At 48.4% G+C, this 14,791-nt stretch overlaps 6 protein-coding genes across 6 annotated transcripts; 3 read left to right on the forward strand and 3 right to left on the reverse strand.

The window, feature by feature from the left end:
- Positions 1-1,282: 1,282 nt before the first annotated feature.
- Positions 1,283-6,045, forward strand: PENARI_c022G07703 (uncharacterized protein; the record flags this gene model as incomplete). Its single annotated transcript, XM_022635408.1, has 5 exons — positions 1,283-1,537; positions 1,598-1,748; positions 1,955-2,372; positions 4,033-4,139; positions 4,199-6,045. 5 exons carry the CDS (start codon positions 1,283-1,285, stop codon positions 6,043-6,045), a joined length of 2,778 nt encoding a protein of 925 aa, XP_022484842.1.
- A 368-nt stretch (positions 6,046-6,413) lies between these two features.
- PENARI_c022G03527 (glycoside hydrolase family 28 protein) lies at positions 6,414-7,718 on the reverse strand (the record flags this gene model as incomplete). Its single annotated transcript, XM_022635346.1, has 4 exons — positions 6,414-6,742; positions 6,802-6,931; positions 6,985-7,407; positions 7,461-7,718. 4 exons carry the CDS (start codon positions 7,716-7,718, stop codon positions 6,414-6,416), a joined length of 1,140 nt encoding a protein of 379 aa, XP_022484690.1.
- Positions 7,719-10,285: 2,567 nt separating this feature from the next.
- PENARI_c022G06650 (uncharacterized protein) lies at positions 10,286-10,425 on the forward strand (the record flags this gene model as incomplete). Its single annotated transcript, XM_022635394.1, has 2 exons — positions 10,286-10,360; positions 10,411-10,425. 2 exons carry the CDS (start codon positions 10,286-10,288, stop codon positions 10,423-10,425), a joined length of 90 nt encoding a protein of 29 aa, XP_022484823.1.
- A 365-nt stretch (positions 10,426-10,790) lies between these two features.
- Positions 10,791-11,799, reverse strand: PENARI_c022G10286 (PEX11 family protein; the record flags this gene model as incomplete). The annotated part of the gene is made up of 3 exons (XM_022635437.1): positions 10,791-10,953; positions 11,026-11,503; positions 11,733-11,799. 3 exons carry the CDS (start codon positions 11,797-11,799, stop codon positions 10,791-10,793), a joined length of 708 nt encoding a protein of 235 aa, XP_022484771.1.
- A 449-nt stretch (positions 11,800-12,248) lies between these two features.
- PENARI_c022G02176 (uncharacterized protein) lies at positions 12,249-13,198 on the reverse strand (the record flags this gene model as incomplete). The annotated part of the gene is made up of 2 exons (XM_022635324.1): positions 12,249-12,871; positions 13,024-13,198. The coding sequence occupies 2 exons, from the start codon at positions 13,196-13,198 to the stop codon at positions 12,249-12,251; spliced, it is 798 nt and encodes a 265-aa protein (XP_022484770.1).
- Positions 13,199-13,463: 265 nt separating this feature from the next.
- Positions 13,464-13,772, forward strand: PENARI_c022G00979 (uncharacterized protein; the record flags this gene model as incomplete). The annotated part of the gene is made up of 1 exon (XM_022635314.1): positions 13,464-13,772. One exon carries the CDS (start codon positions 13,464-13,466, stop codon positions 13,770-13,772), a length of 309 nt encoding a protein of 102 aa, XP_022484683.1.
- Between the last annotated feature and the right edge of the window lie 1,019 nt (positions 13,773-14,791).

The following is a 14,791-nucleotide window of genomic DNA, read 5'->3' on the forward strand; positions in this document are numbered from 1 at the left end:
TCTTACATGATACAGCTTCATTTCTAGTACAATAGTCACGTACAGAGACTGCCCTCTACGTCTGTACCGGACATGGGAGTGGTTGGTTGCGCTGTCTCCGTTGATATCGACCCGTCTGCTATGTCAAACTGCCATCGTGCCATCCCCATTTCAATACCCATTCAAAAATATCTTCCCACTCCACTTTTTCACCGTCGTTTTTCCCGCCCGACCATTCAACACAACACACATCAACATCGCTGCTCGCACAAATTGAACCAATGCATCAGTATTGAGAGCGGGGTTTCATCGCCATACAAATACATAAGGATGAATGTCTCTCACTGATATCTTTAGGGTGATATTAGAAGGACTCCCATATTTTAATAATTGAACCCTAGCAAATGTACGCTAAACCAACCTAGGCCGGCCGCAGTAATTGTATTTCCAATGCATTATTCAATAAAAATGCATGCATTTCTTGGCAATGCTAGATGCCCCGAGTAGCGGCGGTTGAGGATCTAAGGTACTTCCATTCACTATGTAGCCAATTAGTAAAATTAAGTGCTACAGCTGGGCAAGTCCCCATGTGAGGTCCTCATACACGTATACAGCTGTGTTGCCAATTTGACCATCACCCTGCTAATTCGCAAACAAAATGACTTGATAAATGCATCAGACTCTGACTTGGAGCTCAGTGTCCTTTCAGCAAACTGACGTATGTATATCTACATTGCGCGATGGGCCGCAGACTGCCTCCGGGATCAGACAATTTTTTTGCTCATTCCGAAATCTCCCCGAAGCCTTTTAGATGGCTCACAAGGTTGACATGGCGTGTTGATGTTGATGTAAGTTTTGCCAGTGCCTAATTGAGCCAAAGGCTTGGCAAATAAGCAATATTTGATCGTATCCGATATAGATTTCGTCCGATCTTCCGATCTTCCGGTTTCCTATTGTGGCTTTCCAAAAATGATTATTTCGGCACGAGGTCGAGAATTTATTTCGCTTTGCATCTGCATATGAGTATTTATTTTCAATCTCGTATGCAAGCATCGACGGAGAGAGCAAACCATGCAGGAATTACATGCGAGGAATAGTGCAAGTCTTGAACCAAAAGGCCGAGCAAGACATTAAGTCAGAAGATAACAGGTTAAAGGTTCATTACACCGTCCCTCTCAATTTTTGATTTCGCCATCCTCTCTATTGCTCCTTGTATCTCAACCGGACTGTATCCTCACAATCCTAAGCACTACTTTCCGGGTTTGCTTTTGTTTAGTTGCAAAACTCTTATTACGTCGCCAATATGACCTCTACCACTTCTTTGATAACCGTATTTGGTGCGACTGGCAACCAAGGTGGTCCTGTCGCTCGCTCATTGCTGAAAAATCCCGGTTTCAAGGTTCGGGCACTCACTCGAAACCCCAACTCTGATGCCAGTCAGAAGCTTGCACTCCAGGGTGCCGAGATTCAACAGGCAGATGGCTTTGGTTTGAAATCTATGGTTTCTGTATTTGCAGGCTCGTGGGGCGTTTTTGTCAATATCAACTCGGACGACAAGGTAAGAAACCTTGTCCCACGTGTGAGAATCTCGTGGTACAGCTGGCTAAAAGATATACAGTCGATCAAGGAAAGTTATCTGACCGAGATCGACTTGGGTAAGATCATTGTTGATGCAGCAGCAGAGGCTGGAGTGCGTCATTTCCTCTTCAGCACTGCACCAAACAGCTTTGAGCTCTCTGGCGGGAAGGCTATTGAGAAGTCCGCCCAGTGTAAGCCACCCCTTGATCAATACCTGGTTTTACTAAGACGGTTTCGATAGCAAAGTAGGAGATTGAGCAGTATGCTCGAAGCATAAGCGGCTTTGAAACCATCAGTTATATCTCTGTCGCATGGTTTCTAGAGATGTTTGCTTCCAAGGAGATCGCAGCCATCTTTGGCGGATTCCTCACCTACCCGATTCCGAAGGATACCTGAGCTTTGTCGCCCCCAAATGTGGGTGGCAAAGAAGACGTGCCATTTATGAGCGTATCGGATGACCTCGGGGACATTCTGCACGGCATGTTCCTTGATCATTGGCGATGGAATGGCGAGGTTGTTTCTGGCTGCAGCTACATTTGCAGCTTTGACGATCTTGTATCACCTTTTGAAAAAGTAACTGGACGCAAGTCCCGCTTCAAGCCACTTGGATCTTGGCAAGGATTTGATGCTCACGGAGTTCCCAGCCTGGAGGAAGCCAAGAATCTGTTTGGAATGACGCAGGAAAGTGGAGGACTGTACTTTGGACCTAAGCCCTCCGAGAAGCAGACTTCCTTGGAACTCAAGCAAAAGACCCGCCCTGATACTAGGCCTGCCCAAGGAGGGACAGGAGTTGATGACAGTCGAGTCTTGGTTCTGTAAGTACTCTCCCTCGTGGTAATCTAAGCAGTCCTACGAATCCGTTAGGGAGCGACATACAACGATAGCGTATTGAAATTTTCTCAACACAAGTTAAATATGACCATCAAATAGAAAATTATCTTATTCGAATATTTGCTATCGTCAACATGGGTGTCAGAGAAGGAAACTCGATAGCCATTGTAACCACATTCCCTTCATGCAACTTTACAACCAGACAAGTTAGCGATTGTTGGCCACGAAAATTCTATCCGTTTAAGTGCTGGGCGTATAGCATGAGCATTACGGTTACAGTCAAGGCACAATTTTTATTTCCGACCAAGGCCGGTGGGGAGTGACAAAACTGTAACTGCGAGTAACAGTCCTAAGTAGGGTCTACGGTAGTCCATTGCCGCCCTCGGGTCAAATCAATAGCCTGCGGCAAGGGCGGCATGTCTTACTTCATATGCAGAGCCCACATGAACCACACACCACATTTGGCAAATATCTGCTCTCGGGAGCAGGCGACGCCGAAAAAAATGGACCGAACTAGGATGGAAAATCGAGGGTTTCGGACTGGGAAGATCAAGTCCAAATCCGCAATGCGACAACCTTGCAGGTCAATAACATGCTCCCGAGAAAGATCATGCGGAAAACACTGTGTGCATCTATAAACCATGTCTTCAGTTCAGGGTCATCTTCATTGGTAGTTGAACAGGTGCATATCTTGCATATATTGCAGATTTCGTACCCGGGAATCGGAGCAACAAGATGTTCAATAAAGAGCATGCATATGCTTTTGCTCTATAATGTGGCTCGGGAGCGGAACACAATCTGATTCGCTATGTACTGCTTTGAAGGGATGAAACACCCATATGTATTCTTACATCATGCGGTAACGACGATAAGCTGCACGATGGTGGAATCAGTGCATATGCAGCAAGGTATCAATCATGCAGCATCTTGCTAGTTTTAACTGTGGCTGACCACCAATACTGGACTTCAAGTGTCCACGTGGAAAGCAATCTTCAACTTTGGGATTTGTCCTTTTCCGATATTTTCTTTTCTGCGATTATGCAAGATCCCGGATGATATTCTCTATTTCGATTTCACGATGTTGCGATCACAACTATTTTTGTAAACCTCTAGTTGGTCCTTTTGACAATTGGGAGCCAATAAACGCATTGACCAACTAGAGCCCTCAATTTGAGTGTATTATCTCGGGTGGCGTTGCAATTATTGATCCGATCGTACGTTTGAACAGAAAAGGCAGATAGGTCAGATCTGCTTTATAAATTACCTCGGAATATTTGAAAGGGGCAAGAGAGCCCACACATTCACATTTTCTTCATTCTCGATCAAACTTTGTCATATCATCTTGGACACCTTGGACATCTTGGATATTTGAAACATCGCGCTACCATGATTGAAAGCCTCGTAACCTCGGGGGGTTCCTATACCGCCCCTCTCTCTGTTTCGTCACATCCAGTTCCTCATAAGGATGAGACTCTGCATTCGTGGGCTAAAATAGAGTCTTTGATTAAACAAGGAGCCGTCGATGTCGATGGGGAAACTCTGGACATTGCCAGTGTGGTCGCTGTTGCTCGGTTGTTCCCCTATTTACTTTCCTACACAGAAAATATTGCATTACACTGACTAACAGGAAACACCGAATTTTAGTGAGGGTTGCGCCGCACAAGTATCCAGTGATACTAAGGTCTCCAAGAGAGTCGAGGCGGGAATCGAAACATTCAACGACTACCTTAACAAAGGATACTGCATATATGGTACGAGAACCTTTCGGATGGAAACTCTCCCTAAAAAGGACTGCGTTAATACCTTTTAGGTGTCAACACTGGTTTCGGAGGCAGCGCAGATACCCGTACATCGGATGTTATCCGACTACAGCAGTCGCTCCTCCAACTAACCCAGTCAGGAATACTCACAGGAAGCGACTTTGTTCCGCGCATGGGCGACTACAACATTTCCTCACACGCTATGCCAGTAACATGGGTGAGAGCGACGATGCTCGTGCGATGCAACCATCTGCTACGCGGTCACTCCGGCGTCCGGCTTGAGATCATCAATACAGTGTTGAGATTGCTTCGGGCACGGCTCACCCCGATAATCCCATTGCGCGGGTCCATTTCTGCATCTGGGGACCTAATGCCCCTCTCGTATCTGGTTGGCATCTTGGAAGGAAACCCCGATATCAAGGTTTACTGGGATCGCCGGCCGGAGCCTGAGATTGTGTCGGCAAACAAAGCACTGGAGATTATTGGGATCCCGCCTTTCATTTTGAGACCGAAAGAAGGTCTGAGTTTGATCAATGGCTCAGCTGCTTCTGCAGCTGTTGCATCTTTGGCGGCACATGAAGCCAGTCAGTTGGTATTACTAGCGCAAGGTCTTACTGCGTTAACGTGTGAGGCTATGATGGGCAATGCAGAGAATTACCATGAGTTCCCAGCCAAGATTAGACCTCATCCTGGTCAAATTGAGGTCGCGGCCAATATCCGCAACGGAATTATCAACTCGAAGTTGATTGAAACTTCCGGAACGAAAGATCGCCTACGCCAGGGACTGATCCAAGACCGATATGCCCTCCGTGGTGCGTCACAGTGGCTTGGACCTGTAGTCGAGGACCTAAGACTAGCCATCCAGCAGCTTACCACTGAACTCAATTCCACGCAGGATAATCCAGTCATAGATTCCGATTCAGGAGAGGTATATTTCTGCTCCAACTTCCAAGCAGCATCCGTCTCTATGGCAATGGAAAAGACGCGCGGAGGCCTCCAGATGATCGGCAAACTCCTATTCAGCTACTCTTCCGAGCTCATCAACCCGGACCTGAACAAAGGTCTCCCAGCAAATCTCGCGGCAGATGATCCCAGTCTGTCATTCACGATGAAGGGTGTCGACATCAACATGGCGGCGTATATGTCTGAGCTTGGCTTCCTCGCCAACTCGGTGACATCGCATGTACAGTCAGCTGAGATGAACAATCAGCCTATCAATTCGCTTGCTCTGATCTCAGCGCGCTATACGCTGCAGGCGGTTGAGCTGGTCTCTATGATGAGTGCGGCTCTTTTGTATGTGACATGCCAGGCGGTGGATCTGCGCATTCTTCACGAAACTTTCCTGAATGGCCTAAACAATGTGCTTCAATTGGCATTTGAATCCGTGCATATCCCAATAGGGAAGAGCGCGGCGATACGATGTGAGCTCATCCAGGCTCTTCGCGGCTCGTGGAGGCAATCTGCACGCGATGACCTCTCTGTCAGGATCCAGGCTCTGTCCACGGCCATGGTGCCGGTCCTGCTAGCAAACGCCAAAGAACTAAGCGCAGAGGATCCTTTCGCGGCAATTGAGTCCTTGCAGCAGGAGATTTGCCAGAGGGCACGGTCATCATTTGTGGCACTGCGAGCGCAGTCATTCTCCGGCGAGCTCAATGCGAACTCATCCCTAGGACCTGCTGCTAAAGCTCTCTACTCTTTTGTGCGATGGGATTTGGACGTCCCTTTTCACTGTGGCATTGGAGAACATCCAACTTGCGATACCGAAGCCGCGGCGGATGTTCCTCCGCGTCCGCGCAAAACAGTTGGGTCGTGGATTTCGATCATATATGACGCTGTGCGGGATGGGAGGATTCGCCAGCCGTTGAGAGCTGATTGGAGCCGTTGCAATGGTTTTTAGACTCCTTGAGATTCATCTTGATTTCTTGGTTTTGTCGTTTGAAATCTCAATCTCGTTGGTTTGGATGGTTGGGTGATAGATTACCCTACGAAAGGAGACATAAATTTGGGATAATTTGCCTTAAGATCATGCAATACAGCGTTGAATTTTACTTACACATTCTATCTCGGTTCAAACCTGCTATAAAGTGGGAAGACTTTGGTCAAATGGCATATTCCGCAATTGGATTTAAGGTACAAGAAATCAAATCAGCCTCCCCTGGAGGTAATATAATATACACAACTGGGTTAAAAGATAGACAAAGAAGCCCACCAACACCAATCAATCAGAATAAAAATCAGGGTTCCAACTCAAGATGCCAGCGGCTTTTAGCAGCTAGCACCGCTAGGGATGTTCTTGCACTTGCTACTGGTCTTTCCCCCCGTAACAGTGACGCCACTCCAAGACCAGTTGGAGCAAGCACCGGAAGCACAAAGAATGTAGACATCAGTAGCACTGCTGGAGACAGTTCCCTTGACGTTGCTCATGGTAAGACCAGTGATAGGGACGCCGTTGGTGGGGGTGCCGGTAGGGCTGCCGTTCTCGTAGTCCTGCTCGATGACGACGCCGTACTTGGTGATTCCGGAGAGGGTGATGTCCTTGTAGGTGACGCCCTTCACGGAGCCGGTGGCACCGTAGACAGTCTTGATGCGGACACCTGTAATACTCTAATGTTAGATACAGGAATGTTATGGTTCTGGTGATATCTTCACGTACCATTCTGGGAGTCCTTGATGTTGCAGTTCTGGATGGTGACACCGTTGACGACGTTGTCGGAGCGCCCACCGACAGAGCCGATGGAGATACCGTGGCCACCAGTGCACTGAGCGCCGGTGAAGTGGACGTTCTAGAAGGAATTAGCAGATGGTCCATCAAAATAAGCCGCTAACCTATACGTACAGTGCCGGAGTTGACGGCCAGGCAGTCATCCTGATTGTGGACAGTTGGGTTGGTGATGTAGACACCATTGCTGGAACCAACGTCGAAAGCGTCGGTGTTGTGGCCACCCTTGCTATCGCCATCGGCGTTGTCAACAGTGATTCCGCTGAGAGTGAGCTCCGTAGCACCGTTGACGCTGAACACCTGCACAGGGGAGTTCTTGATGTAGATGTTCTCAATGATAGAGTTGGTCAGTTTGTGGGCGTAGAAGAACTTAGGCTTCTTCTTGCCGCCGTTAGTTCCCTTTCCGTCCCACCAGCGCGCACCATCTCCGTTGAGAGTGGCTCCGGAGGCTCCCTTGACAGTGATGGATGTTCCGGAAACCGAGACCAGCGGACCTTCCCATTCCTTGTAGCCAAAAGTGGTGGTTCCTTGGAAGATGACCTAGACAGTGGTTAGTAGGCAATCTTGAGGTTGGAGCTGGATGATAGTCTTACGGTGGTGCCCTTGTTAAGTCCTGTCAGATCCAGAGTAGTTCCAGCTGGGACAGCGACGTTATTCAAGGTAATGGTGGAGCAAGACTTCTTGTTCTTGATGGCATTCGCAGCACCGCTGGAGCCGGAGAAGGTGCAAGCATCACGAGGCGCAAGGAGAGAGAAACCGAGAACATCGGTCTCTGGGACGATGGCGGGAGCTGCATTCACGGCAGCAGCACCGAGCAGGCCGATGAGGCAAAGTTTGAGACTGGAAGCCATGATAAAGAAAATAGAAAAGAATGTGAGGTTCTAAACGAGTGTAATGTTTTGATTGATTCTTCAAGCAAAGAGCAGACAAGGGCTATTTTATCCTTCTACAGCTGCTACTCTGAAACGAACTGGATCGGAGCTAGAAGAGAACTAGAACGGAAACAACCAAATTGGGAGGTTATCCGGCCCCATTGGGGACCGGCAGCCATTATTTCCTCCAATGTGATGCTCGGCTTTGCGTTTTCTTAATGTGTCAGGGTCCTGTGTCTGTTTCAAGCCGGCCCTGGAAGCACCTGAAAAGGGAAGGGTGGCAAGCAGCGTATTGGACTAAGGGGGTGGTGGAATAAGCTAAGCTCATTTGTTGCTTTAGGTGGCTGTTTCGAAGAAAGACATTTAGGGCTCTAAGTGGGGGTCCACTATGCTAACGGGCTTAAACGGAGTTAGATATGCCGACGGCTCATTTGGACTGAAGCTCAATAACCCCCGGGTAATCTTCGGATTAATCAGTACGTGAGTAACGACAAATTAACATTTGCTGAGCAATTTCCGATCTTGAACTTGAGTGGTTCGGAAGTGGCGGTCAATCTTGGAAGGGAGGGCAGGGTAAGGAAGCCATACTGAGTAGAAGTAAGCAGGTGTAGAAGTACTTCGGTTAATTTCTGTTGATTACGGAGGGCTCGGAGAGAATATTCAAGCAATATAGCAAGCCTTCAGTTCGCGCTCAGACTATACTTAAAAGGGGCACCCAATCTCCACTATACTACTTATTCTGTCACCTACCGTATGATATAGCTTTAACCGTACCCCTGACTGTTGAGACAATCTATGCTCCAATTTCCCACTCAATATAGAGAGATACATCTAGAACGAAATGTTGCCATAACAAATGCTTCTTAGGTTATTTAGGTCATCAAAATTAATCGAATTAGATGCCCCCTTACTGTGATCATATGCCTGTTCGTCGTGACAATCCGGGAGATCCGGCTCTGCGTCATCAGCTCCCCTGAAACCTGCACATAGTGGTGCTTTTCATCTAGACCTTTATCACTGTATTCACCAACAGTTTCCATAAGGAAGATACTGAACAGAAAATAGAGACAATACCTACGAGCCTGACATGACCACCAAGTTACATAATTTACAATATCAAACCCCCAAAAAGACATAACAGAGCAAGACTGCCCATTATACCCCAATACCCGATTGATAAACATCAACTATGCCACCAAACAAACCACCGTCCCAATCAACCCCGAGGAAAAAGAAACAGACCGCCACCGAATCTTCCCCGCTTCCCCCTAAAAAACCTACCAAAAAGATAACAATCCCAACAACAATAAGCAAAATACCCTGCAAAATCAATCTCTACATCTACACCACCCCGTCAAACCCATCCACCAAACCCAACCCCAAAACCACCCCTAATCCCCCATACCCCGTCCTCCTAAACCTCCACGGCAGCGGCTTCACAATAGGGCACGCCACACACGGCGCAAGTTGGTGCATGACAATCCTAAAAGCCCACCCAAAAGCCGTATCAATAAGCATAAAGTACCGCCTGGCACTGAAACTCCCCTTCCCAGCAGTAGAAGATAGTGTCGACGCTATCCTCTAGGTGGAAACACATGGAGCTATACAATTTTGGTACGTCGCGTTTCGTGCTTAGTTGTGCGGGTGCTGGTGAGAATCTTGTATTGGTTGTGCCGTTTCGTTTGGAGGGTGAGGTGCGGAAAGGGGGATATTAGACTTGCTAGGATCGTGGCATTTTAACCACCTGTTGATTGGACCAGGGGTAGAGAGGAGAGGAATGGGAGTAATCCTATTGCAAGGAAGAAATCTATGATCAGGCCTGGTGCTTTTCTTATTTAGGGTGTGGGGATTTGCCTATTAAGCCTGCTTCTTCTACCTCTATTTCTGATGAGGGTGTGAGTGGAGTTGATATGGCTCATCCTTATTTATCACCTGGTCTTGTACCGGATGAGCTGATACAGGCTGTTTATCCTCCGAATGTGGCTATTTATACTTGTGGGTGGGATCAGCTGCTTGTTGAAGAGGGGACGTTTCGGGAGAGGTTGCGTGGGTTGTGGGGGATGACTGGACAAAGAGTGTAGATGGGTTTATGGTTAAGGGCGTTGTTCATGGGTTTGATAAGAGGTCTTTGTTTTGGAGGGGGATTCTGTCTGTGAGAGGATGTATGGGGATGCGGTTGGGGAGGTGGGGGTTATATGGAGGGTTTGTGAGTGATATATGTTCATGATAAAGTCTTAATAATTCATAGTGGTTGTTCGATATGAACATTAACTTGTGTTGGAGAATATATAGTCAATATTGTATATCTTGGCAAATATGAAGCTTGTGCAGAGCGGGGCACCAGTCAGGCGGGGTACAAAAGTCAGCAATTTTCACTTACTTCGATTTGTTGACTTGTCATCACCTCTTACGGATCAGAACCTTTTGCACATCCAACAGGTATGTTATAAGCTATGCTTCTCCACATATGAGGACCTTGGTGGTTGACATCTGCCAGACCCGATCTACATCCACATCCAGTCTATATCTACATCTCCATCTACATCATGGGTCACGCTTCCTGCCCCAAGTGCGGTGCCGCCACTGACGGCGCTGGCAAGAGCTGCGGCTCTTGCGGTGCTGTAAGTTGACTCCTGTGTCTGTTGTGTTGTGGCTATACTGACTATGCTAGACCTGCCCCGTTTGAGCCGTCCATGTGACACGAAATGGGTGCTCGGTGAAGTTGAGCAGGATTTTATGGCCGGGGACTGTCAGATTTGCCATGGGAGTCCGGGGTACGTAGCCATATGATGACGAGAATGATATCCAATCTATTCAAGAAAGCCAAGTTATATACGGGAACAAAGGAACTGCATGTAGACATATAGTAGAAACAGGAAGGCGCAAATCTGTTCATAGACTAGAAACGCATTCAGGATATAGGTGGAGTGCGCAATAATAAAACCTCGCCTAACTCTCTCATCTCCCGGACCAGCATTCCCTTCGCCGTTAGGTAGTGCCGAGAGCGCGGACCAACATGTCTCTCCTCTATCACCATCAACGAGACCCTATTTATGCGGTCTTGCGCCACTGGGACCAGACACCGATCAAACTGCTGATGGTACCAGCGATACCGACGATACCATCGTCGAGAGCAACCCAGCCAACAGCAGAAGCAGGGACAGCCAAGTCGCACAGGTCAGAGATGAGCTGTATCCGAGCAGCGGAGCGCTCCCTAGAAAACAAAAATATTAGCATCCCAACCAGACAATCTGCTGTTCCAGGGTAACGGGTAACAAAAACTCACTTCTCAATCTTCTTAGCCTCAACAACCCCCTCACCCTCCTTCCGATCGACAGTCTTCTCCTTCTGCTGCAGACCGTACAGAGTATAAACACCGGCAACAGCACTGCAAAGCAAACCAGCAGCCCAAGCCTTGTAAGCGGACTCCTGCAGCCGCTTCGCGGAAGCCAGCTTCCGAACGCCGATCACGTCAACCACGGTGATCGTGTCGAGGGTCAGGTAGCCGGCATAGCCGAGCTGGCGACCAATGGCCAGGTAGCGCAGCACGGGATCGATGGGGCTCTTGTTGTCCAGGGCGATGGAGGCTGCCTTGAGGTGTTCGATGAATTTGCCGATTCGGAGGATCTTGCGCGTCGTGCCGAATTGCTTCTTGATTGCGTTGAAGGGCTCGATGGCGGCTTGCGGGCGGTTTGTGCGGTACAAGTACCATGCGTAAAAGCGGGAGAAGTATTGGATTGTTCGGAGGAGTTTGTCGCGGCCGACTGTGGTTTGGTTAGCTGGGTTTCGGGTTTCGGGTTTCGCGTGTGCTCGAGCGTGGGCGGGGGTTGGGTGGTTTTGTTGGGGCAAGGGGTTTAGACTGTGAGGGCGGTTTGAGGTGGTCGCGATGGGAACAGGGGATAGTTGGCACTGCTGTGTGCAGGGCTGGTGGCAGGAGTGCAGATGTCGTGTGCAGGGTCGGGCTGTACAGATGTCGAATCCGGGGTCACGTACCTGTGGTTGCGACGAAGCGCAAGTAGTGCGCCAGCGCAGGGTGATAGACAAGAGCGTCGGCGACCATGGTGACTGTTACCTTTGAATACCAGAAATGTTCCAAGAGGTGAGGTGTTGGGAGGTGATAAAGGGAGATGGTCGGTAATTGAACGGCGAATGGAGCCGGAAATCCAACCTCGGCTTGGGAGATCTCGGGTTCCAGTATTGTTACGCTGGCGTCCTCCACTTCCCCGTGTTTTACTCGTGCTTCACGTGAATGCCCGAGTATATACGTCAATGAGTTTAATGAAGAAATAGAAATGCAAATGCTCCTGAATTTATGTGCCTACCAGTATACCGTATTATGAATCTTTTCGCTCTGGATTCTCTTCGCTTTTTTTGCCTCTTTTGGGCCTATCTTTCCAGTGGATGTAATCTGAGCTGTCCACACACTTAATCTCCATGTAAATGATACGTATTGGCCTGGTAATTTACAATTTCTACACTTTCATAACTGGATGCAGATTATATTGCCAATCACAGCTTATACAGCAGCATCCTATTCTGCCAATCCATGAAGTCAGAGGAAGCATTCACATTCACAAGATCCTCCTTCCCCTCCAACCCGGCCGGATCAACATCCCTCGTCTTATTCTCGCGAGAGTACAAAACATACAACAACGCAAAGACGGCAATATTCACCGCAAACGCAGCCATACCCACTATAATTCCCGTATGATAATAAGGCGCCTCACGAGCCAAGGAAACCTGCGGCGACACAATATTCGAAACACGATTCGACGAGAAGAAAAGCGCGACCGCAAGTACTTTCGTCGAGTATCCGGCTACATTATTCGCCGGAAGCGAGCACATAATACCAGCAGAGGAAGCAACAACCAGAACGATAAAGATCGCACCGAGGTGGGCAGTCTTCGTGCCGGTGTTAAAGGACAGCCTGAAGAGCATTGCTGTCGAAACCAGACCAAGGATGTAACAGAGGATAATGAAGAGAATGCGCTTTCCTTCTCCCCATCTTGTCGACAGCGTAATGCTGACGATCACCATCGTGACAGCCATAATAATCGCAGGCGGGACATTAAGCAACACAGCCTGATAAGTGGAAAATCCAAAACCCTTAATAATAATCCCATAAAAGTCGTCTGCAGAGGCATTCGTCATATTATGAGCAAAATAGCAAAATCCAACAGCCAAATACGCCAATCCCACAATGCCTCCATAACCTGATCTTTCTTCATATGCGTGTTCTTCAATCGTATTACTGCTCAACTGGTGGATAACAAGTACCGCTGACGCTCTGTCAAGAAGCTCGCCGTCGAAGGTGAATCAGGAAGTAGCCAACATAAACCGATACCGAAGAGGACGGTGAACATCCATGGGTACCAGAACATCCCGTTCACGTTTATATAGGCGATTGCCCAGAAGAGGACACCGGACGGTGCGCCGCTCGGCTCCTGGGTTTGGTCCATTGCCGTTTGCGGTTTATCGGGGCGAGTGGAGGAAGTGTGGGATATCTATATCTGATTCGGGGGATCGGGATGGGGAGATTAGTGTTGATGAGAAGGTGCGGCGGATGAGGGCTGTTGACGTAGGTGTTTTGATTGGGAATTATTCAAGGGCTGCGATGGGGCCTGTTAGGATGGGGCTGCTCTGCCTCAGGGGTGGAGGTTTGGAGATGGAGATAGGTCAAGGTGTAAGGAGATTATCCTTGGTGTTAGGAATGTCGAGGTGCTGATGATCCTTGATGCTATCCCTGAGAATATTCCACAGGAGAAGTTTGGGGAGATGATTGATATTGCTTTTCTTGATGAGCAGATTTTGAACGAGTTCCGTACGGCTTTTGCGTTTAGTACCAAAGCCCAGTCGTTTGAGAAATATCGTGATGCTGTTCGGCTCTTCCTTGGTTCGACGATGTTTCAATACCCTAATATCGGGATTGCAAAGGCAGCACTTGAGTCTCAGTCTACTGGGCAGGATGTTTATCTCTATCATTTCGAGGAGCCGTCGCCGTTTGCGAGTCCCACGGGGTTTGTCGTATCATGATTTGTGTGCTTTGCTTATTTATTTGAACCAGTTGGAGGGGTTGTCTGAAGATTTGAAGAAGATGTCGTTGGAGGCGGCGGGGGCTTTTGCTGCCTTTGCTTATGGGGAGAAGCCTTGGGAGGCTTTTGGGGAGGCTGGGCGATTTATGCGGTGGGGTCCTCGGGTGTTCGGGAATGCATGATTCTGAGTGTGATCAGACTAGGGAGTATGGGCATATTCAGTGGATGGATGGCCATTTCGAGTATTCTGTTGAGGTGACATAGTCTCCGAATTTGGGAGGGAATGCAGTAGTTGAGAAGGAACCTTGAGAGGCGCGTCGAGATCGTGTCAAGGTAGATTGATTAGATTAAAGTATTTGACTTGTTTGCTGCCCCCGGATTTCCTATTTAGGGACGTGTCAATTTCGCGACGATTTCCAATTATTAGGAGGGAGGGAATTCAGTCGCTGACGTAAAAACACGTCTTGGTGGTTTAGAGACGCGTCGAGCAAACCTTAAACCATTTAAACTATTTGACTTGTTTGCTACCCCGGATTTCTCCTGTCAGGACATGCAGCCTGCCTGATGCATCGGACCGATGCCTCATGCCTCAGGCATCATGCGGTCCTCTGGCCTGCCCGCAGTTCATCCTAGGGCTTCCCGTCTTGCCAGTCCTAGATTCTCCATCTCTCTCTCTCATTTCCAGACCCATTAAGGGTTCTATTCCTCGAAACTTCGCAATAGAGATCAAACAGACGTTGTTTGACACTCTGGAGTATGAGGATATCTGATATCTATGATGCTCAAGATGAATTATCACCACAGGCAGCCTCGGAAGTCAGACTGGAAATTGATTATGCCTTAAGGCTTTGATTATTTTTCAACTAGGAGATTCGGCTCGATCACACACCAAGAGACAATTACATATCCCGCGGAATCGCACCACCGAACTAGATCACCAGCAGATCCGCTCCGTCAATGCCCGCGCTAGTTCGAGTCTCATAAAGCTATCAACCATGTCGCAGGGGCAGGGGAATAAGT

This window comes from Penicillium arizonense (assembly GCF_001773325.1).
Source record: "Penicillium arizonense strain CBS 141311 chromosome Unknown PENARI_contig022, whole genome shotgun sequence".
In the NCBI taxonomy this organism is placed as follows: Eukaryota; Fungi; Ascomycota; class Eurotiomycetes; order Eurotiales; family Aspergillaceae; genus Penicillium; species Penicillium arizonense.